General features: G+C 41.1%; 1 protein-coding gene across 8 annotated transcripts in view; it reads left to right on the forward strand.

Moving 5' to 3' along the window:
- The window catches only part of klc1a (kinesin light chain 1a), a 55,213-nt gene that overhangs the window by 14,918 nt on the left and 13,845 nt on the right, over positions 1 to 26,450 (forward strand). For 5 of the 8 annotated variants that reach the window (XM_083924824.1, XM_083924828.1, XM_083924829.1 and 2 more), the window contains exons 5-13: positions 4,597 to 4,825; positions 6,398 to 6,485; positions 10,049 to 10,150; positions 14,457 to 14,630; positions 16,095 to 16,194; positions 16,436 to 16,488; positions 17,375 to 17,442; positions 18,413 to 18,521; positions 21,467 to 21,628. In XM_083924824.1, coding sequence (XP_083780950.1) covers positions 4,597 to 4,825; positions 6,398 to 6,485; positions 10,049 to 10,150; positions 14,457 to 14,630; positions 16,095 to 16,194; positions 16,436 to 16,488; positions 17,375 to 17,442; positions 18,413 to 18,521; positions 21,467 to 21,628 — 1,085 coding nt within the window. The remainder of the gene's footprint in view (positions 1 to 4,596; positions 4,826 to 6,397; positions 6,486 to 10,048; positions 10,151 to 14,456; positions 14,631 to 16,094; positions 16,195 to 16,435; positions 16,489 to 17,374; positions 17,443 to 18,412; positions 18,522 to 21,466; positions 21,629 to 26,450) is intronic. The other 3 variants (XM_083924827.1, XM_083924830.1, XM_083924831.1) reach the window with 1 other exon arrangement.

Consider the following 26,450-nt stretch of genomic DNA (forward strand, 5'->3'; position numbering starts at 1 on the left):
GACTGGTTCACACTCTGCAGATAACTGTCTGCGCCAGACTGCAGCCCTAGAATATCGCCAGCTGTGTCCTTTTTTCAAAAGGAAGAACGATCAAGAAACAAAAATTTCAGCTACATATTTGCAGCACATTTTAAATCTCCTTTTTTATTTTTATATATGTATACCGTATGTTTCTTCTTTCAAAGAGACCAGTGTCCAGGGGTTATTCCCTGCTCTTGCAGCAGTGTTTGGTGGGTGTAATTTTAGGTTTTGATTCAGACTTCTCTTTGGCCTAAATTATGACTGCAGTGCAGGTTTTAGCGCAAATGAAGCAGAGCAGGTTGTTTTTGGGACACTGTGTCAAATTATAGGACTACATTTCTTTCATGTTTTAAGATGGAAAGCTGGCTTTGTTATGCTGTTTTTCAGCATTTTCCCTCACGGTTTTAATAGGGCTTTTGCTGACTGAAAAGGAATATGAGTAGACAGGAGAGACAGACTTTTTAATAGAACATAGCTGTGAGAAAGATTGACTCTCTACCTTTTTTTCTACAGTCTATGCTTTCTACAGCATGAATCTCAATAAACAGGGTGTCAGTTTAGAGGCTAAAACTGCATAATGATTAAAAAAGAAAGTGACATTTCTCCTCTGAGTTATAAAGACCGTAGCGTCAGTGTAAAGGGTTTATGTCAAAAAGTCCTGGAGCTGCTTTCTTTCTTTTTTTTTTTAAATTTATTTTGTTAATGTTTTAGGGCTTGGCACTAATAAACCCAACTCTTAATATCCATTTGAACAAGTAATGAAACATTTTAAAATAGTTATCATATGTCAGATAACCAGTTTTTCTAAGATTAGAAGATGCATTTAATATTGGGAATTGTTCAGAGCACTTACAAAATTAACTGTTAATTAACTGTAATTATAAGGGAGGTTTGACATAAACACAATTAAAAAACAGCATATTTTAATGCAATAATTATGCAACCTCTCCCATTTTTTTCGCATAAACATGTCTCATTGTTGCACACACCCACACACTCCTGCTCACACCTACTTCACTGCTTACAGTAAATACAATTCGGCTACATGTGAGGAGGGTATATATACAACAATTAATGGACTAAAAATAAGAAACAGATGGGTGGTTAGCCTGGAGGGTAGAGAAGCAGTAGTTTATTGGTGTATGTTGCCAAACAATCTCTCATCCTCCTCCTCGGCATCAAATCAAAGTTCAGAAATGGATGAAATGAACAGATGACCAGACTCAAATTGTGCTTAAATTAACATGTGTTTTGAATGAATGAAGAGTTTGGATAGACGACAGAGAACGGTAGGACAGTAGTAGGTCGTGCACTGTGAAGAAATGCACCATAAAATGCTGCTTCCACTTACATTAATCCTCTCTCAGAGCGAAACAGAGCTGTCTTTATGTGAGTGTGTGTGTAACGAAGGAGTAGATTAGATGTCTGATTCAGAATGCCTGAAAAGCTTTTGAGGTTTTAGTAAATTGCCTTCAGCAGGGAAGAAGATAATGGTGATGACGGCTCTGCCTGTATTTGAAGTGGCCTTAGGCTTATATACACTGATTTCTCTGTGCAAATATTTACACTCAGTCACTCAGTGCGTTTAAATGCAGTTTGAAAACCTGATTATATTCAGGTTAAGGCAATACTGTGGTTTCTCAAACGCCATGTAAACACCGTACCCCGGGTGAAATCGGAGTTCTCATATCCCTATTAACAGACCTAGATAACTACTTCAGTACCCCGATATTTTGTGCATGTAAACAGCGTTCCCAGATTATGATAAAGTGACACATCTGCACGGCGAGTAACATCACAACCAAGAAGACCCGTTTCTGTCATAATTCTGGCGCCCCCCCCCCCCCCCCCCCCCCCCCCCCCTTTTCCAAATTGTTGCCATGTTGACAAATGTTAACCGGGAAAAAAAGCAGTATCCCGTCCAGTTGTATGTTGGCGGAGCGCCACTTACGGCACCAGAGATATAGTTACTCCCGTCATTTTCCCATTCTCTACCACTCATGTACACGGGGGAACTTTGATGAGTTTTAATCGAACCTGCAGCATGTATTGAAGGAGTGACTGTTGCACCTCCATAAAGAGACTATTAGCCTCTAATATAGTTCAAGCGCCTTCACTTCCCATAATGCAACTTGATGGCTTTTTAGCCTGACTCGTATTCTGTGTAAAACTGGTTGAGTTTGGGGTGTCTCTGCGTGCGTGCCTGCGTGCGTGCGTGTAAACAAATACTGTTTTCTGTTTAGTAGCTGGTGATGGATGTTAATACTGATTGTCGGTACACTGTGTTGCTGAAGATGCCGTTGGACACATTTCTAGTTCTGGCAGCATAAAGAGGTCTTGAAATGGTCTTTTGACAGTCATATTGACATCATAACAGCACTTTAACTACAGTTCCAATGTGTTTATAGGATTGTGTCAGACATGGACAAAATGTAGCTATTTGTACTTAACTCAACACTTTCTGTTTTGTTTTTGTGGAAAGAATCTCAACCTCATCTGTCTAAAACAAATATAATTGACATTTGTAATGAAAATGTATGAAACCTTCTATTATATATGGCCATAATCAAAGGCAAAACTTGTGTGTGTGGACGCGCTTGTCTGCTCATGCACGTAGTCTGGCCCAGCCGTTACTCTTGTGTAGGTAGAGGCATGCAGCTGTGGTGTGAGTGGTTCTGGTATCACTTGGAGTTGGGACATGTAGAGTAAATATAGAGCTGCCTGCTGTTTTAACAAGAAACCCAATCAGGTGGTTTCCTGACCTGTTGCTCACACACACATTCGTGCATTCTTACATACTCACACACACACACACACTTGCAGACAGACAGACAGAGAGAGAGACTGCATGTCATGAGAGACATTCCTCACCATGTCCACTCGACCCCATTAAACGTGACCCACAGAAACCAGCACATTTGCTGTGCACCGTAGCAGAATGACAACATTTTTTATGTGTGAATAAACTTGTTTGAGGGTCATATGCTAACAGCAAGTGGCCGTGTGTTGGTTTGTTGTAGTTTCAGCTTTTTACTCATTTGTAGGAACTCAAATAACTAACTGCTTCAGAGGATGGTTTTAAACACATCACATAAAATTAATAATAATAAGCCAGTATTTAACATGCTTATTTTGACCTTTATGTCTATAATGCTTGGCAGATTGCTGCAGTATCATTTTCTTTTTCAGCATCATTTTATATAAAAACTACTAAATTAACCAACAAGGAATGTACAGATGAGTAGAGAAATCATATCATCATCTATTTTAAATGCTCAAAAACATTACTTATTTCCATCCTCTAAGTCATGATGGTTTCGAGCTTTTCTTTATTTCATGAGACAAAAAATTTAATTTCTTTGGGTTTTGGCTAGCCTGGCTATTGCCAGACCAAGTTCAATCTACGATTGCACGTTGGCCTGGGAAGGCTGCCGTCATTTTCTTCTATACCAGAGCGGGCATAGTACAGTCCTTTAACCAATCAGACCAACGATCTGGGTGATGTGCTCCATTTGTTTGGCCACCAGCGGGTCAACTGGTAGATTAAACATCTACCTAAAAAACAGTCGGCAGTAAAGCTAAATAAAGTAAATACTTCTTTTCTTTGGAGGAAGTGCTCCAGGGCAAGGTTCTGCTCAGTTTTCATAGGGCACACTCACACTGTCGTTCTCTCCCGGGCCAAAACCGTTTTTTCAGCTAAAGCCTAGTACCTTTAAGCAGTGTGAGTGCACCCGTTCTGCGCATAACTGCGGCCAGCGGGCCGTCCACGGGCTTTAGCAGAGCCATTTGCACATGTACGAGCACGAGCGTGCGCACGTGTACGAGCACGAGCACAAGCCCTACGGCGGTAGCGGTATGTGCGCCTGTTCGGACATAGAAAATAGAACGACGGACCATGCGCGGACATTTAACAACAACAACAATTGCGGTGAAAGGTTCACGTTGGTGTGATGCGGAGGTGGAGTGTTTACTGCAGATTTGGTCAGATGAAAATATTCAAAAACAGTCGGACAAGACGCACAAAAACTCCCAGGTCTACGGAAAGATTTGTAAACAAAGCCACACACACGCGATGAATGCGTGTGACGTGTTACAGCGTGAGGATGTATGGACAGCAAGAAGCATTGGCCGAGGCCCAGGCAGTGTGAGTACAAACGGGGCTGGGGCGCGGGGGGAGAGGGAGGGGGGACAAGTACCCTAAAGCCCGGGTCGCGGTGCGGAAGGACAGTGTGAGTGCGCCCATAGTAAACTTGCCACCAAAATAATTTAAACCTACAGTGCCAGTTGCATCAACGGGTAGCGGTTGCTGCGCTTTGGTGGCCGCCATGTTAAATATAAATTGTATTATGTGTCATTATTCACAATTTCATGGTACAAATGACAACAAACACTGACTCTTCCTGTGATTTCTTTTCCTCAGATCTCAGATCATAAGAAATAAGACTTTCTAAATGGGTCAGACATACATTTCCTTGCTTCCTAAACACAATGCAGTTCTACTGAAATGGTCAAAAGCACAGACGTGTGTGTGCTAATGTCTAATCTTTTCTTTCTCTTTCCTCCGTGCGTCTCCAGTCCAGCCGACTCATGGAAGCGCTGCAGCAGCGGCCGCCCAGCAGGGGGGCTACGAGATCCCGGCTCGTCTGAGGACCCTCCACAACCTGGTGATCCAATACGCCTCCCAGGGCCGGTACGAGGTGGCTGTGCCCCTCTGCAAACAGGCCCTGGAAGACTTAGAGAAGACCTCTGGACATGACCACCCAGACGTGGCCACCATGCTCAATATCCTCGCCCTTGTTTACAGGTGGGTCCATGAGATATTGTAGTGAGGTGAAGAGCCAGTTCCAAAAGTCGAAGGCGTTTGTGTCTCTGGTCAAGTGCAGAAGCAGGAGGTGCTGTGTGCACGCGAAACGAGGACTACTCGAGGAATCGAGAACTGATGCCCATCCCTAGTATTAAAAAAAATTCTGATTGCATTTTCAGATGAGTTTGTTAAAATATTTTTCAAAGAAGAAAAAGTTGCCAGACATCTAACTTTATTGCGAGAGCAGGCTTACTACGCACACACCACACATTATCTGTTTTGAAGACTCTGCTGAGCTCTTTTTTTATTTGCTCTGGCAGGTACTCTCACAGTCAGACACATTTTCAGCCAAACAGATCCTAGGCAAGCAAATCACATCCTTTTAGCTCATGTGTGGTGGGTTTAAGATGGTGACTGACAGAAGAGCGTCATGCTTTACTGCCGTTACTGAACGTTAACTGGCATACTGCGTCAAGAGCATCTTATCAGGCTCACATCAAACTGTCGAACTAGGCAGTGCTGATCAAATATGAATTGAGATTCTGTAACTCTATTGCCTATTTCTTGCATAAAATGTTATCAGAAACAAGGTTAGTGTACTGTTTAACTGTCATTTGATAAAGTTTGTGACATTTTTTTCTGTTTCAAAATGGTCCAAGCACCGCCCCAACTTGCATGTGTCACTCAGTGTTGCGTTGTTTCATTGCTCTGGTTGGTTGTTGGTCTGTCTAATTGCTTCCAGATGCATTTTGGTCTGCACAGTTGTTGATGCCCCTTGGAAACTGAAAATGAACGGAGAGGTTCCAGTGATGCCAGGCTAGTTAGCCTCATGAAAACAAAGGTCTTTTATTGGCTTGTAAATCCTGAGGTATTTTACAAGCCTTCCCAGGATTTTAGAATGGACTGAAGCCTATTAGTAAATGTTGAGATGGTGTTTTGGTAGGTGTCTATGAAAGGAATATTTTTAACCTTGTTGCTGTCGTAACATCATTTGAAAACCCTCAGAACCTTTTAACAACTCTGCTTTTTTTTCCAAGAGAAAGATGTGATAATAGTTCCAGCATGTTGTCGTTCTGTCACCCTCACAAACACAGTGGCACGTCTCTTGAAAACCTTTGGGTAACATTTTTGTGTGACAGGGATCTCTATAGGTCCTCCCAAACGATGGTTGGATTCCTTTCTAGGCCAGAAGTGTAACACAGCAAACATAGCAGACACAATCAGAAGATTTACAGTATAGTAATAGAACTGGGGAAGTGTTCATTTCCCAGCTCGAGAAGAAAAGAACAAAAGTGCTGGACATGTCTTTTTACAGTGGTTGGACCCATGTTTTCTTTCTTCCACAAATCTTCTCCATTGAATAGTCAGGAATGAGAGAGTAGGTCGTCTTGTTGTCAGCAGACTGTTGCATTGACTGTGGGAACTGCTGCAAAGCTATTTGGACTGCGCCACCTGAAAATAATGGTCCGTTAATGGAAATTGTTAGCATAGTTTTATGTTTTCTCTGTGCTTGTCTTGTTCTTCTGTGTCCGTGTCTTTCTCTCTGACTCTGTTTGCTTCTGTCCGTTTCAGGGATCAGAACAAATACAAGGAGGCGGCAAACCTGCTGAATGACGCTCTGGCCATCAGGGAGAAGACTCTCGGCCGAGACCATCCAGCTGTGAGTACATCTGTCTCTGCACAACTCCAAAGTTATTCAGTTGTGCCCTGTTGTTCTGGACAATGTGTTTTTTGTGACCTTGCTTTAATCAGTTTTATTTTTAATTATTATTATCATCTTGTGTCTCAGTTTAACACAATAGTTTGTCGGGTGAATTGTCTTTACAGTCAGGTGCAGAAAAACATGTATATAGACATAAATAAATACTCAAAAAGAGATTTAAATGTTAGATATACACTTGACAAATTTCTGTTTTTTGCTTAGAGTTATGTGAGATTGTTTGTATGGAAAATATGAAGCTACAGAAATATGTGTAATCCAGGACAGAGAATGACTGGGACCAGAAAATAATTGTTCCTTTTCAATAGACACCAATGTACATTTTTCGGGAGCTGAGGTCCCATGGGGGTCTACCGGGAGCTGTATTACAGGGGTGGGACTTGCCAGCCCTAGGGCTTTTATTGTTAAAGGGAAGAACGGAAGGAGTGGATCTGGTACGCGCTGCCCTTGTAAAGGTTGAAGGAGTAATACAGTTTGCTGCCCTGCTTTAGAGCCTCCATGTTGTGGTTTTATAATCGTCATAAGTCGACAACACAATCAGATTGGTTTATGACTTTATTTGCGGTGCAAAAGTTTGCAAAAATGACATCAATTTTTCAACATGTGATATTCGTCTTATGTGTGAAAGTCCTCAGGAGAAAAACAACAGTTTGAAAAAATATAGTGATAAATTAATCACACGCAAAAAAAACCTGCCCCGGTGGAGGCTTTTACTAAAGCCAAAGTAGACAAACTCCACCTCTAAAGATCACTAATTATCACGTTATATCTTGTTTATTTAATCCAAACAAAAGCCCAATATTAAAAGAAAACATGTTGTGGTGTTATGAGAGGTTATGTGCCTGGGCTGATTTTGTCCATTCCCCCTAAAGCCAAGCAGTAATTTTATATTTACTGTTCAGTCATGAGTGGTACTGATTTCTAAGCAAAAAAGAGCATTTCACCAAACGTCAAACTATTCCTCTAAAATAAAGAGCTCTAACGATGAATTATTACCTTTACTGTAATAAACATTTTAAAATGAGTTAGTGCAGTTAATGATAGAAAATAACAGTTCTCTATCTCGTTAAACTCACTCACTTTAATTTACTCTTTAATCCACACATATGTCTGGCTGCTGCAGTGTCCCGGTTTCCCCCTCAGGGATCAATAAAGTTCATTTAAAAATATTTGACCCTGCCTTCCATTCAGGTAACACACATAATAACACTAACAGTCGTAATAAGAGTGCAGCCAAAGTAGTGTTTGATTTACAGTTTTGATGCATTTATCATCATTAAAGAGCCCATAAATCTATGAATGAGATTCAGAGTTGCTAAGTGGTACACTGAGATGCAGTGTACTCCTGTTTCATGAAAGTGTAATATTAAACTTGTTCTCCGGTTTCCTCCCACAGTCCAAAGACATGCAAGTGTTAGGTTAATTGATGACTCTAAATTGCCTGTAGGTGTGAATGGTTGTCTGTCTCTGTTCGTCTCTATGTGCCCTGCGATAGACTGGCGTCCTGTCCAGGGTGGACGCCGCTTCACGCCCGATGTCAGCTGGGATCGGCTCCAGCCCCCGCGACCCCAACAGGGACAAGCGGTTGAAGATGAAAGAATGAATGTCAGAAAATGGGTTGGGGCTCAGTATCTGTTTAAAAGGACCAAACAGATGCTGAGTTTCCTATGATAGCAGCAGGGTCATTTAACCATTTTATAGCATAGTTTATTACAGTCAAGAACAACACTTTTTGCAGTCGAAGACAGTAGTACATGACACCCTAAAGCTTCTCGGGAAATGGTGGCTGTTTTCACACTTTTTTGTCCAGGGTTGTGACTGCAGTGACGATCAGGGTGAACACAGTAGATTTCATAAGTAATTAACCCAATCCGGTTCTCAGACCGCATTAGCTTGTGTTTGTCAGAGAGACTGTAAATATACAGCAGGTCGACTAACTGTTTTAACCCCAGCAGGCCTGTTTCTCCACCGTCTGGACCTCCATCATTCTCCAGTTTGTGAAACTGAGGTTAGCCCTCCTCCCCACTCCTCCCTTCCCACCTGCCAGCAACACCTGATCCTTCTTTTCTATTAGGAAATTTTAAGTCATTTATCACCAGAAAATCGTAGTTTCGGCAACAATGTGGCCATTATCTGAAACTGATTCTTGCTCTTGGTCTCTTCCTTCTGATCTCCTCTACTCGCCTTTCTTTTCACCCTAGTTTGAATGTTTGCTATTATTGATGCCTACCAACACACTAGGGGTGCAGTTGTTCAACAAGCTCGCAGTTCAGTTTGTGTTGCCGTTTTTTAATATTTGCAAGAATACAATTTTTCCTCTATCCAGAGAGAACAAATATTATTTTAAAAGCAAAAGGGTTACTCAGCCTATTTCAACCCAACTTAAAATATGATTGTGCATCCTCAAACGTTACATTTTTTGCCTCCACGTGCCATCCCCACTGATCTCCACACTGCACTCTTTACTCTCAGCTTCTATTAGGAGCAAGGGAACGGACCTAATAACTTTTGTTTACTTACGGAATAAAAAAAAAATGCAGCTCACATGTGAAAACGGGGCCACGGTTTGTGTAGTGAACAGCTCCAATTTTTAGGCTTTGGTTCAGTTTTGTACTGTTCCGTATTGCATCCCTACAACAAATGTACATAGTGTTTACAGAAAAGCTAATTGGGTGGTCTGGAGCTTTGTCAGTTGGGTGGAAGGTGAAGGTTGAGCCTGGTAATGTGTATTGTCACCTCCCTGGAGGAGAAGTAGCTGAAGGTAGTGTGAAAGGTGGAGTGGTTATTGAACCAGAATCCTGGACAGGTCCAAGGTTGTTCCAGGGTGGATGTAGGGAAATAGTTAAGTGCCTCTGTGCCCCCACCAAACAAGAGTCAAGAAGCCTCTGATTGTGGTTTCTTCCTACGCGTCAAACAGCGCTTTTAAGTATCCAGGTCTCAAGTCTTGAAGTGGGTTCCTCCTGGAGAGGGTGCCGCCTGGGGACACCGTGGATCTGCAGGCAGATGGCCAAGAAACTTGAGGAAGGGCAGGAACAGCCTGTTCTGCTTTTTGACTTTTCAACTATTTTTAAACATAAAAAAAGAGTTTTGTAAGTGCGATTGCAGTAAACTTCCTTCCCTCTATCGCTGCTCCCCGTCCTCCAGTCACCTCCCCTCACCCTTCTGCTCTCCCTCCCTCCTCCCTCCTTTCTCCCCACTCTTCCCCACATGGCCACCAGAGCCTGTCTGAATCAGAGATCAGAGGTGACCTCCAGACGCCTCCGTAGTCTCCCTCCTCCTGAGTTCACCACATTCATCATACATGTGATTATGCCCACCATAATCACTTCCTGTTCCCTCACGTCTTCTTCCTCCTCCTCATTAATTCCTCTCTCACCAGATCAATGGCACTTTGCTGCTGTGGCGGAGTCTTGCGGTTGCACTTGGGTGAAAATGATTGAGGCTTCATCAACAACAATGAATAATTAATGACATAATGAATGTGTTTGTGCTCCTGCTGTCAGGTTGCTGCCACCCTCAATAACCTGGCCGTCCTGTATGGGAAGAGAGGGAAGTACAAGGAAGCAGAGCCTCTGTGTAAGAGAGCGCTGGAGATCAGAGAAAAGGTAGGTCAAAGGTCGTCACACACAAAACCGATTCATTAGTGGTGAAACAGATGATAGGAAAGCTGTTTCTGTTCGGACAGAGGATCATTGCTTTTCTTCATCAGACTTAAAACTTTCACTTCACTTTTAGAAAAACTCTGTGTCCTACTTAGTCACAAAGCAGTCAAACACTAAGCCCTGAAAGTTTCACTCAAGATGACTCCCATGAGTCACTAGTTTTAAAGGACAAACCCTTACTGTTGTTGCTCTGCCAGGTCAAGTTTTCCATTTGAGCAGTTTACAGCGATAACAATGACAGATTTGCCACTCGAAAATTCAAAGTCAAACGATGGGGTGAACACTTCACACAGAAGTAAACAAAACAGCTAATCATCTCCAGCTGATCACTGTGAATTTTGTCACCTGAAAGTACAACTGTAACTCAGTTGTCTCAGCTGTAGTTAACTAGAATAGGATGGGTGTTTTTTTGGTAATGTTTCATGTGGATGTCCCATCAAGCCATGATTGGACAATCACTTACCAGTAACCCGAAAATGGCCTTACCCCGGTTAAGGTAATAATCGGATTATTGAAGTTCCCCTCGTATACATGAGAGGGGGTAAAATGGGAAAATGACAGAGTAACTCTTCCTCCTGTACAGTAGGTGACGCTCCGCCAACATACAGCTGATATGAATACTTTTGAACAGAATTACGGCCGAAAGGGGTCTTATTGGTAGTGATGTTACTTGCTGTTGCGAAGTTTTCCCTCTGTATAAAAGTAACGCTCCATTATTATCTATTAATATAGTTTTTTTGCACGTTGTTTTCGGTACTGTTGCTTCCTTATTTATTCTATTTCCGGGTCAAAAGCCACTACCACAGAGTGGGGAGGGGGGAGTTATAACTCCGGGGTACCCTACCAGAAACCCTGGTATGCCCTTAACCCATATATAATCAGGTTTTTAAACTGCATGTAAACGCACTGACTGTTTAGGGGAGGGGGCTTTAACTGTTGAAGAAGCGATCAGATACTCTAATTGAGGCCATTGAGGTAAAAATATTACTATTAATATGTCACATTCATGTTGTTCTTGTTTGACTCAGTCCGGCTTATTCTGCCTTTGTTTTGTATCGTTTAAAGATGTGTATCTCTATATATCTCAGGGGAGATGGTCAGTATTTTGTCTGACCTCTAGTTTGGTGCTTACAGAGGTGCTGCTCAGCAATCCTGAAAGTGCAGAAAGCAGTTTTTATTCACTGCTCAGTGTCTGTTCCTCTTGCCTTTGAACAAACCCTCCTTCTCTCTCCTTCTTGAGAATGAGATGTCAGCTTTGGTTAAGCTGAGCGGTTTCATTTTTTTCCCTTATGCTTACTTAAACCTCGGATGATAATGCTCTCGCTTAAGCTGAAAGATTTGGGTTTTTTCTGCCCAAGGCGAGCTGGCTGCTGCAGAGTTGCTGAATAGGAAGGATTCCTTTCTCCTGCAGTGATATAGAAGCTCAGGAAAACTCAGTGAGTTTGGTTTGCATCAGGGAGAATAAGGGATGAAGCTTTAAACTGGTAGAGAAGATTCTGAAACTATTCTGAAACGGTTTATTTGAGAGGAAATAAAAACATGTCGGCGCTATGATCCAGTATGATTATTTGAGCCTGTGAATATTCTCATTTGTCCAGGTCATCGTTATGCCCAAAGCAATTTCAGTCAAAAGCAACTGGACTTGGTTATTTGTCTAGGAAATAATGATTATGTGCTTTCTTTCTGGATAGAAAAGTTCAGATGTGATGCTGATATAAGTGATTATATTGAGTAGTTGATAATATGAACACTGACTTTATATTTGAACAAACAAGTAATACGTGTCATCTAGCTACACTGCAACAGTGACTTAAAGACAGTAAATGTGCCACTAAACTCAACTAAAGGATAACTCTGATGATGTTTTATTTTACTCACTAATACTCACTAGAGTTTTGTATATAAAGCGCCCATCTAGGTATGGGCATTGCAAATGAACATATAGGCAATAAAATCCTTGCTGTGGGCCTGGTTTATGCTTCATGCTTGTCTGAGCACCAAATGCTGAAAATAGTCCCCAAAAAACACCACTTTCCTCCTGGTTATTTCATTAAAATAAAAGTGTATGTCCTCAGTAAGGACCAATAGGCCTGGGGCCTGAGTGCCACTGAGTGTCTGGCAGGGGACGTTAGAAAGTATTGAAATACTATTGTTTGTTGGTTTTTGTCTTTTTGTTAGATTATATGACATTAGAAAAAGTATATAATATTAGCAGCCTAATCCTTTTAAATCAAACAAAATGATGAAAGCCTATCTCTACATGTGTGAAGAGTATAATTATCTTTTAGTGCATGAAAAAGTTTCCCTCAAACTTGAACCACATAAGGAGTATTTAAATTGTAAGTTTTCTTTTCTGCTCAGATGTCTTTGAATAAGAAACTGAAGCCCCGCCTGCTGCTGGTGTCTTTGTGAAGACGGCTTTGTTGAAATGTGTGCGTCTGTCTCAGAGGGATAGAAACTAAATCTCTTTGAATTTCTTCAAAAAGTCCCCATATTCTGTAAATTCTTGGATGAAACGTGGATTCAGTAAGTGCCCTGTGAGTAGAAGCATTTCAGCTTAATCTTAGACGAAGGTAGTGTTTCTAACCTTTTGGTATTTCAAGACACGGCGTCCGTCGGTCAACACGATCAATTCCTCAGTGACCCAGACACCGCTGTCCTCTGCAGTTTATGGCGATCCTTTTTATTGACAGGAAAGCTGTCAGATGTGTTATACGCAGGAGGAGGAGGAGGCGAGGACTGAGTGAATGCCGTAGATGCTGGTAGATAGCTCTGCACCATCCTGTGGATCACTGAGACACTGTCAGTCTCCAGCAGGGAGGGGGATGATCCCGCAAGAGTCTGATCTCCTGCAGACCTCCTGCAGATTTGTACCTCAATAATCTCAAACCCAAAGCTACTTGGGTTACTTTTTTATCTCGGATGCTCTTTAACTTTTCACAACATGTTATTCTGTCTTAGTTTTCCCCCTGCCTTCCTTTTGTTCCTGTCCCCTTTCCCCTGTTTTTTTTCATGAAGTTATTTCTCAATGCAGCAGCAATCAGCTTTTCTCTGACTTAATGTCCTTTTCTCTTTTGCATTCTCTTCTCTTCCTTCATCCTCTTTGGAAAGGGACGTACCAGGAAGGAAAAAGAGATGCAAAGTCTCAGCCCTGTCTCCTCTTCTTTCTCCTCTCTATTCTGCATGTTTCAATCCCTCTTCCCTCTCTGATCTCCCACTCTTTACTGCACTCCGATGAAACCCTCTCTTAATGATCCGTCTGCATTTCTCACACACTCGGTAAACTGTCCTCTAATGGCGTTAAGCCTCCTCATCATGCAGGAAAAGCTCATATCCACATTAATGCAAACACATCCACTTTTGAAAGATTTTTTATAGCTAGGCCTGTGGACATTCTCATTTGTCACCAGGCTTTGGTCCAGTCCCAGCCTGGTCAGTTGCGTACATGAACTGATGAAGCCTTGGATGAGAGGTGAAACGTCTTCCTAGACAAATAACCAAGTCCTACTTTGTGCAAAGAGGAGATGACAATATTGTTGCCTGTGTTAAATGCCTGTTTGTTGTTGCATTGATGCGTTTGCCCACTGGACTCTGCTTTTATTTAATCAAGCCGGTCAATAGTCTGCAGGTCGAAATCTTTTAGGGGACATCTCGGTGGTTCAGAAAGCAGGTTAGATCAGTGTGAACAGCAGTTGCAGATTTAATTCCCAATATGACTTCTTGAGTCTATGGGTCTTAAGTAGCATGTGTTGTGCAGGTGGTGTGTACACCACTATTGAGAGAACTGCTATTAGGAAGTAATATTAGACTCCAAGATCAGCAACATTTCCAATAAGCTGTAGAAAGCTGTAGAAAGCAGTGCAAGCATGAACGCAACCTGGCAGGAGATGTAACAAATATTCCCGATGGCCAACGATTTGGCAGCTTAGTCTTCCAGGGAAATTCAAAATTATAATTATTAAGTAGACATGAGAATTTAAACTGGGTTACACATTTGCACCTAAATATTGATTCAGAGAATAAAGAAAACGAATTACTTATCAGTGAATTTCTAAGCTTTCTAGCCACTTATGCATTGGATTTATATGAGAATAGACAAAGTGCTAAATGAGCAGCTACAGCATGAAGCTACAGGCTGTCGACCAAATGGCTCAATGTGAGACACAGGTTGTGGTCAGAAGCTCATTTTGTTTGATGTAACGACTGTTGTTTTAAACCCCCACCTCCTCTCCACTTGCTTCCGTCCCAGGTGCTGGGGAAGGACCACCCAGATGTGGCCAAGCAGCTGAACAACCTGGCCCTGCTGTGTCAGAACCAGGGCAAGTACGAGGAGGTGGAGTACTACTACATGAGAGCGCTGGAGATCTACCAGACCAAACTGGGCCCCGACGACCCCAACGTGGCCAAGACCAAGAACAACCTGGTGAGAAGGGGGTGGAGGCAATATTTCACTGATGGAGGAAAGCTGCTTTTGTCAATAAGTCAATTTAAATCGAGTTTAAATGCTTACCACTTACTAAAGAGTCATCATTCTGTATGTTGGCCTGTAACACTCTTGGTATGAGAGTTAACTTGCTAATGGAAACAAACACTGTAGAACTGAAGCTCAGTAACATCAGAATATTGCACAGCAAAATTCATGTATGTAAGGTTCTCGCCATAGACTGCATAAAAAAATCGACGCAGCCTCTCTGTCGAGGTCCATTCTCTCAACTTGATCCAATCGTCCTCATCTACAGGAGACGCCATCTTGTCAGACTTTAACTCCGCCTCATTTCCTCTTACCAAGAAAGGGCATGTTGGGGGAGGGACATACGTCCATCTGGCTGCGGCTTACACTCAAGAGACCACGCCCCTTATTATTCATAAACCTTAACCTCCAATAAAATAAATCAGACCTCCACGAACTGTTCAGCAGCATCTTTAATATGCGTCTCAGTCGTATATAAATAGACATCAGGACCGCTGTCAATGCTCATGCTCATACATGTGCTATCGTGCTTTGCTAAAGCCGACCTCTCTCAACCGGGCAGCGGCCGGCAAACATGCCATGTCTTTTTATTGGCACTTCCTTATTGGATCAACCAGGAAATAGCAGTGGTTGGGGCTTGGTTCTCACGCATCCTGGAAAATCTGGAAAACATGGAAAATGAGAGAGAAAAAGTCGAATGTCCTGGAATTATTTCAGACATTTGCAATACAAGGATTGGTATTGAAACGACTCCTGCCAAACAGTTCCCGTCATAACAGCCTAGTTATTTATTAAGACAGGTGCCAGATACTCTTGCTGGCTCTTTTTTTTATACTTAATTTTTATTGTTTTAAAGAAAGAGACGGTAGACAAAAGTAAGAGTAACTCATTGCAACTTGGTTATATTAATAAATCTAAAGGTGACATAATTTCTAAGCATGTAAGAGATGATCTCAGAGATAAGTTTAAGCTACAGACTGCACACCTTTTAAAGTAAGACTTTAAAATGTTCGTGAAAAGTGTCCTCGAAAATGATCCCAAGAAAAGAGTCTGGACCCTGTATATGTGGCTCTAAAAGATTGGTAACGTAGAGACTACTCATACTGTTTAAAATGCTGGTGTATTTAGATGAGAATGAACTATTTTTATTTATCTGAAATGCTAATCTTCACTATTTTGTCCCTGATTTGATTACAATTATAATTTTCTTAGTGGTTTTAGAGACAATGATTTTAGTTTGACATCTTAGCTCAACCTCCCGTATGTTTCAGTTGTTAGTGAGTGGTAGAAACATACAATACTTTATATTTATATTTAAAGAAATGGATCTGCTGTGAGTGTAATATGAAGGAAAACCTCTTTATCATTCACGGTGTCATGCTGACTCTTAACGTTAAGTTATCTTGTGTTCCTCAGGCTTCCTGTTACCTGAAACAGGGCAAGTTCAAACAGGCTGAAACTCTGTATAAAGAAATCCTCACCCGCGCTCACGAGAGGGAGTTCGGCTCCGTTGACGGTACGATAACCGCACACATTTCAGCCATTATCCTCTCTTCCAGAGTGACTTAAAGCAGCACAAACACATCCCTTATTCTAATGTAAAGGCTAATATTCTCAGGCTGCTGTTATCATTTTTTTTAGCTGTAAACAAAAATGACATTTCAGCTGAAATCCTTTAGAACCTGTCCTCTCTGCTGCTGTGTATCTGAGTGAACGTTTGTCAGCACTGATTCACTCGTGTGTGGGTTTCTCTGCAGATGAGAACAAACCAATATGGATGCATGCAGAGGAGAGAGAGGAACAAAGCAAGGTGAGGAAATCTGTTGATGATACAGATTGGAAAAAAAAGATTAGGAAAGGTTGTTGAAACGTGTTTTATGTAAACGACAAGGAACAGTAAAGCTGGTGGGCTCTGATGGGACTTTGTGGTGCATTCAGGTCTCTTTCTGCCTTCTGTACCAGTACCAAAACATTGTGTGCCTAGGACCTTTTTTTATTTTTACTTTTAACCATGGAATTGAAAGAGATGTCAATTCGTAGTTTTTTTTATTGATGATATTGAACGAGACAGAACAAACATGCACACAAATAACAACAACATTGAACAAAACATAGATGTCTGAATATAATAATAGGTGTAATATTCTAAGAAGGAGTTGTTATTTTTTATACTAGTATCATATAGAAGTTTAAAATTCTGGTACCCTGACAACCTTATTAACGAGCATACACATATTTTCACATATTTTGTTGATTTTGTTAACTACGTTTAAATTCAGGACGATCAAACACAGAGCAAACCACGGACAACAGTGTTGAACCCCTCTGACAGATTTGTGATCAGATTTAAGATGAAATAGGAAAGATTGACTTGGTTAGAGTTGGATTAGCAGATTAAGTCTCTGTAATAACCATCCAGTGCTGATGAGTCTTCATGGTTTAAAAATGTTTCAGAGAAGGAATCCTGACTGGACTATAAGATTAAATACCCCTTCATGTTATCTTTGATGGTATTAAAAAAAGAGCCTCTCGCTTTGAAATGGGTTCATTTTCCTCCTTTAAAGCACAAGTTACTTCTTGTTTTAGTTCACTAGTGTGTGCTTCTTGTGCAGACTCAAAATCTTCATGTAAGTAGATGTGATTTCCCCTTTAAGCAGTTTTGTTGTGAACTAATGAACACGAGTTTTGTCTCACAGGGGAAGCAGAAGGACGGCTCTCCGTTTGGAGAATACGGAGGCTGGTACAAAGCCTGCAAAGTGGACAGGTCAGTTTGATGAATTCAATGTTTCAGCATCGCCCCTTCATCACTCAAACAAGTATAAATGTTTTCCTTACAACAAGACGTTCCTAAATGAAGATAACAACAATACTGAACAATGCTGGTAATACTCTTTTTCAAAGAGTATTTGTGTCTCATAACTTTTAGATCACCATTAAAGTGTAAGTCTGGCGAAAATGGACCCCATGGTCTTTTTCAGCAGACTGCCCGGAGAGACGCTAACAGCCCCAAAGGGCTACCTTTGCGCTGAACGCATCCAAAACAGCTTTTTTTAACCACTAACACTGCTCAAAATAACAGCAAACCTCTGCAGTAGTATGATATGGGTCACTACACGTAAAACGAAACACCAACAACGTAGTTAGAGAACCTGGATTTTATTTAAAAAAAGACTGTTTTACAAGTCTGTGCCTACCGGTAGAGCCATGTATACAGGAAGTCGATTACTGAATACACTGGTGACACACAGCAGATGTGAGTGAAAGACAGTGCAGGCACCTGAAAAGACGACTAGCCTAAGCCTTGAAGTCAAGAGAGACTGCGAAAAAAGGAACAGACTGAATTTTGTGAATCAGAAATGTTTTTTTCTGTTTATTTTCTCGCTAATCATCTTTTGACCCTTTGATCTCTCCCAAAATTATCTTTTTATTTCAAGACTACATTTGGAGTAGTGTACGTCATAGTTCTGTTGGTGTTCTAAGTTGTGGATAGATTTTGTATTATGTGTCCTTGAAAAGTCATGGACAAGATTTGAAATGTTTTCCATGAAATGAACCTTGAATATAGATTCAGATTAATTTATTCAGGACATATTGGAGTCCATTGCGAGAAAGAACTCAGCCTCTGTGTCATCGTTTTGGTACTACATCAAAAAAAAAAGTATGAATCCGTGCATTCGCGTCGTTAATGTGAACGATTCGCTCTGATGATATTCCTCTGTCTTGTTTTTTTGCAGCCCCACAGTGACCACCACCCTGAAGAACCTGGGCGCCCTCTACAGGCGGCAGGGCAAGTTTGAGGCGGCCGAGACTCTGGAGGAAGCTGCCATGCGTTCCAGAAAGCAGGTGTGGTCTCCGGATGATGTGACTAATAAAACAGGATTCCTCGCCACGGTCGAAACGCCACGGTCAAAACGCCACTGTCTGTGTTAACACTGCAGAGATACCGACGGACCGCACGGCATTTACTGCGGATTAAAATGTTCAATCTAGTGTAAATTTAGGAATGAGAAGATAAGCCTTGAGATGCTGAGAAGCCTGGGGCGCAGCTTTTAAACAGCCTCTGATGGCGTTTTAGTTCTCAGACATAACAGGGTTTCCTGTGGAGATGAGCAGCGGTTCCTGAATTTGGACTTCTGTCTCTCAGTGGGGAAGTTAAACATTATACTGGATTCCTATGGTGCCGCTACAGTTACAGCTGGAGAGACTTTATTATGTTTTGGTAATCACATTATAAATACTGCATAGAAACTTTTATGAAAACAAATATTTAGAGCTGTATTAAAGTTCCGAAAAACTAGGAAACCTACAGGTAACTATCTATATAGCACCTTCTAAAAACAGAGTTCACGAAGTGCTTTGACAGACAAAGAGAGTACTCACATGTTAATATAACAACAGACTAAACAAAAGCAAGATTAAATGATGGTAAATAGAAACAGGTAGACATAAGATGCAGAACTTGGTTGGCAGAAGACAAAGATCAATAAATAAAATAAAAATTAAAATGTGGGCTTGGTGAAAAAATGTGAGCAGCTTTTACAGATATTGATGCACTTTGTAAGAGGAAGACGTCACAACTAGAGTCAAAGATTGTAGAGTTTTAAAGATTATAAAGTCTGTGTAATGAAAGAGAGAGGAACATAATATAAGTATTTAGACTCGGACAAAGTCACCGTCTGCTTCCTGTTGGTGTTTTTTTCCACTCTTGAATAATTGACTCTTCAGACAGGGTAAAAGGAAACTGCTCTGTGCTGGAACACTATCATTGTCCAGCTTTAGTTAAGCCAGCAGCTGCTCGACTTTGCCAACAACAGAAATCTCATTGAATATGCTTTCAAATAAGCATTTTTTATATGAAAACTTAAGTCCCTCTTCACTGTGCAGAGTAATGATCGAGGTCCGTTCTCTCAACTTGATCCAATCGTCCTCGCCTACTGGAGTCGGCATCTTGTCAGACTTTGATTCCTCCTCATTTCCTCTTACAAAAACATGTGACGTTGAAGGGGGGGGGGGGGATTGGGGGGGATACGTCCATCTGGCTGACGTTTACCTCCGAGGAGAAGTGAGGGCCAGAAGCTAGCTGTCACTCAAGAGGCCACGCCCCTAATTATTCATAAACTTTAACCTCCAATAAAATAAAAACTAGCCTGGCTCAAAAAAAATTTGTGTTTTTTTATACCAGGCCTTAAAAAGGTTTAATGATGCTGTGAAAACAGCCTGTTTAACATGGGGGTCAATGAGAAACTGCTCTATTATGAAACCTGCCCCTAGTGGACACTCAGAGAACTGCAGTTTTTGGCACTTCTGCATTGCATCAACCAGGAAGTGGCTGTGGTTGGAGCTTGATCAGGATGCATCCGGGTACATGGCGAATCATGAGAGAGATGATGAATCGGCTGATTGACAGACAGACTGAGTCGCTGCTAAACCCTAAGAAATTACCCACACTTCCTCAAGATATTGCCCACCACTCATGTAACTGATTTATAGCAATATTTAGGTGTGTTTTGGGTACGCTACTACAAATTTTTTAAATCCATTCCTTCAATCCTCAATTTAATGTTATGCTATTTGACCTTGTTTCGTGCCGAGGATGAATAGCCTATAGCTTCTTGTAGCCTATTACCGCACAGCTGACTCTGCTCCTGCACAGTCCTGTCACTGTGTCAGTGGAGGAGTGAGACTCACTCGTGCATGGTTGGAGATAATATTCCCCTACAAATCCACGGCGCAAATTCGGTCATGCTCTCGCTTAAGTGAGTGGCTGCATTAACTGTAGTTGACATTGTAGGAACAAGTTTCATTAGCCATTAGGTGAATTTGACTCAAGTGACTCGCTCTACCCAGATCATATTAGTGAGAGACTCAGAATAACCTGAATCCTTAAAGTGATCCGGGTTGACATCACCAGTTTTTACATGAAGGAAGGAAGTTTTAAGTTTTGACATTACAATGAATTTACTCCAGACTCCGGAAACACTGAGAATTTAGTTTTTAGTTTAGTCATCATAAGAGTCATCTTGTGTCCACTAGTAACAATATTTCTACAAAATGTTTGGTAGGAGCGCCTCCTGGACTCAAAATGAGTTAGTTGGATCAGGATGCATAAATCTAAGCCAAGAGAAAATTCCAAGGCACTCCCCTCTTGATAATTAAAAATGTTATATTGTAATGTTAACCATAACATGACTACACCATTAAAATAAAGACATTTTTATTATCAAGAGACTTTTCTCTGAAAAATATTTTTAATTGTGGACGAGGGAGAATGACTAGATAGCTTTGAACATTTTTAAACTCAGTGATTGAACATTTGTTTTATATCAGATACAAATTATATGCATAATGTGGAAGTAGTGCAGATCATCCGGGTATTTTTACCCACAGAAGTTGAACTTTTTGGCTTCATGCGCCACTGAGCAACTTTCATAAAAATGATTGTGAACATGTCTCAAGTGTCATTATGGGTTTTAAGGGTTCTAGCTCCACTTTTCTATCTGTGCGGCTGAACAGAGAACTGTTTTTGCTCCTAACGTTGCCTGCAGTAGGAAACAATGAGTGTGTGCCAGGGTCTTGGTTCAGTGCAGCAGGTGGTAGAAGTCTACAGCTTTAATAATAATTGGATTGGATGGTCTATGTGTGTGACAGTGTGCTCAAACGGCACGTGGCGGAGGTGCTCAGCTTCTGCTTTAATTGGATTAGTTGAATTAGAATTAATTGCTGCCCTGTGTTCATATACAGTATATGTACGTACATATGTGTGAGTGTGTATGTGTGTTTATCATCAGGGTCTGGACAATGTGCATAAGCAGCGCGTGGCAGAGGTCCTGAGCGAGCCCGAGGCCTGCGAGAAGCAGCGAAGCCGAGAGAGCTTGACCTCCGACACGGTGAAGTACGAGAGCGGGCCAGACGGTGGCGAGGAAGTGAGTATGAGCGTGGAGTGGAATGGGGTAAGTACAGTACACAGCCCTCGACACATTACTGAGAGTCCTCAGACCTGTTTATGAGACAAACAGCCCCATTTCTTTCTGGACAGAAGCCACATACAAAGAGATCAAGTCTGATAAACATGTTGAAATGCATTTCTGACGTATGTATAATGATAACAGTGCAGTACCCTCCACGCAGATTATTTTAACTCTGGAGCTCCAGCTGCTTTAATTGGCACCTGCACACTAACTCAAAACCGCAAATTTATCCAAACTATTCCCGTATTTAAGGAGGTCAGACCTGATTTTCATTTTACTGAACGCTTGAATCAGATGAGTTTTTGATCATCTCAGGATGATAGATCAGATCAAAACTGCTGAGTAGGGCTGCAACTAGCAATTATTTTCGTATCTCCATTAGTTGTTTGGTTTATAAAATGTGGATCAGTGTTTCCCAAAGTCTAAGATGAAGTCCTCAAATGTCTCGTTTTGCCTACAACTCAAATATATTCAGTTTACTGGCACAGAGGAGGAAAGAAACCAGAAAATATATTTAAGACACTAAAATTGGAGAATTTTGACTTTTGACTAATAGTTGGTTGACAACTTATGAATGAATCAACTAATTGTTGCAGCTCTATTTCTGAGTCCTTATGACATTTGTGTACAACAAATACAACATTGTGACTTTTTATTTCACCTATAGCCAAAATCTCTATTGCAATATTCTTACTCATCACTGTGCATGGTCTATTCTGCATTGGACAAACTATGTATTAAGATAAAATCATCCTTGTTTTATCTGCTGGGTACTAAGATGTATATATGAGTCTTCATTGCTGTATTATACAAATGTTTATCAGGGTTCTCCAGTGGTTTCTGTCAAGAAAGATCCCATCAGGTTGTTGCTTTACCTTGTTAATCACAGTCACTCTAATTTACCACACAGCTGACAGTATTAGCATCATTTTTTTCTGAGCTGCACTGATCATGCTGATTGACTGTCAGAGTTACTCTCCTGCAGTAGCTGCTTCTTCTCCACTTTGATTAATACGTGAAAAGCTGCTCTCTGACAGCAGGTGCCTCAGTCGTAGTGTTTTCACATTTCCACACTGCTTTGATCGTAATAAACCACTTAACTCTCTTTCTGTAGAGCTTTCCCCCCTCGACTAACTCTGACTCTTAAAAAAATCTGCTTTCACAGCAGTAAATCCCCTCTGGGTACACATGTTGACAACACCCACCTAACTCCCTCTGCTGCAGAGCCACACGTCTTTATTTCACAGTATCTGCAGACTTTTCTCAGCCTCTAGTGACTGCAGTGGCACGAACATGTAGATGTAGCGTCTCAGTAGGCTGACTGCCATCTTATTTCTTCTGCTGCTGCTGCTGCCTGCTCACATAGCAACAGTAGTCATAGCGCCCTGAACAACCAATCAGCATCTCCCCCTGTTCCACTTGGTCTTGGCTGTGGGAGGTTTGTCACTGTCAGCCAGTTATTAGTAAACAGCCTCCTGCAGACAATCTCACACCACCAGCTGATCTCTGAACCTATTTATAGATCAGGGAGGCAGCCTGGCTTATCTGGAAAGAGCTTTAGCTGGAAGTAGGGCTGCACAATCAATCAAATATTAATTGTCATCACGATTTTGACGTTTTAAAATGCTCCGCTCATAGAAAACTCTACTCCGTATCAGATCAACAGCTTCCTAAAGTAACACCCCACCAGGGGGAGATCCAGATGTTTTGGCTTCACTTTCAGCTGTCATGCAGCTGCACACACACCCTGCAGAAGCTGCGAAAAACTGTCCTGAATGTTGCGGCTGCTCTCCAGAGCAGAAGAGTCACAAACAGCAGAGAGCAGACGGGTGAAGCCTAAATCAAATGTCTGCAGCAGAAGGCGAAGAGCTCGTTTTATTTATATTTTGCTTCCAGGAGATGCACCGTGATCTTATTTTGGTACACAGATTTGGGAAAGCAGTGCTCTGTTTAGTGCCATACAAATATTTCAATCAATCAATCAATAAATAATAAATAATTGTGATCTCAATATGGATACAAACTAATTCTGGCTTCTCTCATCTAGCAGTAAATACATTTAATGTTTGAATGTTGCCGTAGAGTCAACAAGAATACCACAATTTCAAAACATGCCTGAATTCATTTAGAATTTAATATAAGATCAAACTTTATTAATCCCTGAAGGTAAATGAAGTGCTACAACAACACAGGAGGACGACCTGGAAACGGATGTGTAAATTAAGCCATATGTAAAAACAAAAAATAAATAAAAAGATAACAAAAAGTAAGAACACAGCGTACGTGTGTTTAACAGTGTGCATAAATGCGAGTGCAAAAGAAATACTGCTGTTTTCTAAAACCTCAGATCAAAGTGGCATAGAGGAAAATCAAATATCACCTTATTTTTCAAAAACAAATACCTGGATATTGATATTGTAGGGGTTGATTGTCGTTTTCACAATCTGTTTACACAATGAGATTTTTGATAAATAATCATCAGTAATGTGGATCTAATGACTAAGTGGGTTTAATATAACAAATAGAGCAGTCTGGAAAATCATTTTGTTGTAATGCAGCCTTTAAAACCAGTAAAAGACAACGCTGATGTCATATTATGATATCCAGTCTATATTAGGGATGGGCCCGAGTACTCGTTTGTGACACCACTATTCGCACTGCGTAGGCTATAATAGAGCGAGGCCCGCTATACCTGATACGCGGGAAAAACGGCATTCTTTTTTAATACACACTCTACACAGCGATGAGGCGCTGCTGTTGCCTTTTCCCACATGTTCCATCAGCCCTCAGTGTCGCCGCTCTGTCATTATCATTTGCTCCAGCCTTGTTGCCGTTGTTTGCCGTGACAGTGGCTTGTACTCAGGCTCGACAAAAGTAATCCGCTCGCTTAAACTTCACGGCAGCAAAAACAGGAGGTTCATTCGTTGCCGTAGAGCAGACTGTGTCCACTCTCTCATCTTCGCGCACCGAGGCGCTGTGAAAGACCGCATTGCTCCTCTCCGCTCGCTCCCTGCAGCGCTCCTGAAATCACTTTAAAAGCACAAAACGGAACCGATGCATAACTGGAAACACCGAGCCACACATCCAATTGTTCAGTGGGTAGATGAGAATGCTAATAGTCACGGGGGAGGAGGAGGAGAAGAGAGAGGTGCTTCTATCTGCAGGTGACGCATAGCAACAGGAACCTGTCTTAAAGTTATATCTAGACACTAAAGGCACCAAATGACGTGCGTTTAATAATTTTGTTAGTTTGTAATATTGAGAATATAAATATATCATTTCGATGACGCTATTCATTCCAAAAGTGACAGATTCATGACCTTGCTGTGAGCTGCGCGATTAAAGAAAAGAACGTACCTCCCTTTTTTTTTAAATTTAGTTTTTTTTAGTGAAGAGTTCTCGAGTACTCCTCCAGGTAATGCATGTATTCAACTATTGAAATGCCTTAAAATGCCCATCCCAAGTCTATTTACAATATTGATGTATTGCTTAGCTCTGTAGATTTCTGTTGAGATTAGTATATGTGCATAATGAATATAATCAAGAATAATGTGTAAATAATAAAATGTAAAATGAAGATATAATAAACATGACTATACTTTATATAAAAACATGGTGTCGGAGGTACGTTTACCCTCCACTGCTTCTCTGCAGCTGTCATATAAATCACTTCCACTTGAGCTCTCTCCACATGCAGGTGTGAAAACATCTTTCACTTTATTTTTAAAAACGCCCTTTGTGAAGCAGTGTGACTCATCAGTGTGTTCATCTGACTCAGCCTGGGCTCTGTACTGTACAATTTCTGTGATGTTTGATCTGTGTCCACTGGGCATTTCTACGTATCCCTCTCTGTGTTTTTTTATGTATCTCTCCTTTTCCTTTATCTGTGTGATGAGCTGCTGCCTCAGAACGTAAAGTGTGATTATCATTTCTCTTCCTTTTGCTCGCTTTGTCAGCATGTTAGCAGCCAGAGAGGAAGGAAAGCTTGTTTGATGGATGTTAAAGTTGCAAAAGTGAACATAAATGCTAAAAACACAATAAATGCTGATTATTGTTAAGTCGGCTTGTGTTAAATATCCTTTAAATATGCTCCAAAGAGCTGTGATCTCTAATAAGTTTATTATTATGATTACTAATGTGCTGTTTTATTTACACTCATGCATTTGGTTAGTTGTTTTATCCAATCAGAGGCAGAATAGTGCATTCACTAATTTATCAACAATTAGAAAAACAATACACCGTTTCTAGCTTCTTAAAATGTGGATTATTTGCTTGTTTTCTTTATTTCTCTGTGATAACATGTTCAATGTGTTGTCATTTTTCAGTGTGTCTAAGCAAATTGAATAAGTGAGTTTGGGTTTTGAGAAATTGTGTTTTATTACTTTGCTGTTTTCTGACAACTTTAGTCCAAACAGTTAATGTGTTAAATAAGAAATGAGTTCCTGATAATGAGAACAATCTTTGGGTGCAGCCCTTCGTAGTTCCTGGCTGCTCTCATGCGTCTCCTGCCTGCATCCTCTCTGTGTTTTATTCATTTTGTGGTGCTCTAACAAACGTTAACCTTGTTCCACTTGATGCTTTAACGTGCCTGCAAATGTTCCAGATATACAGACACAGTATCTCTCCACCACGGTAAACTGTGCAAAGGCTCTACCTGGTGGGGGAACTCTGAATTACACCACAGTGGACTGATGTTGACGTGCAAAGATGAAATGCAAAAACAATACTTTGTTTTTATCAGTATTTATTTGTATTTAAATAAGAAGTCGGGTTCTTCAGCACATGGCTTTTGTTCAGCAGCTTT

The sequence above is a fragment of the Echiichthys vipera genome (genome assembly GCF_963691815.1).
Source record: "Echiichthys vipera genome assembly, chromosome: 12".
Taxonomy (NCBI): domain Eukaryota; kingdom Metazoa; phylum Chordata; class Actinopteri; order Perciformes; family Trachinidae; genus Echiichthys; species Echiichthys vipera.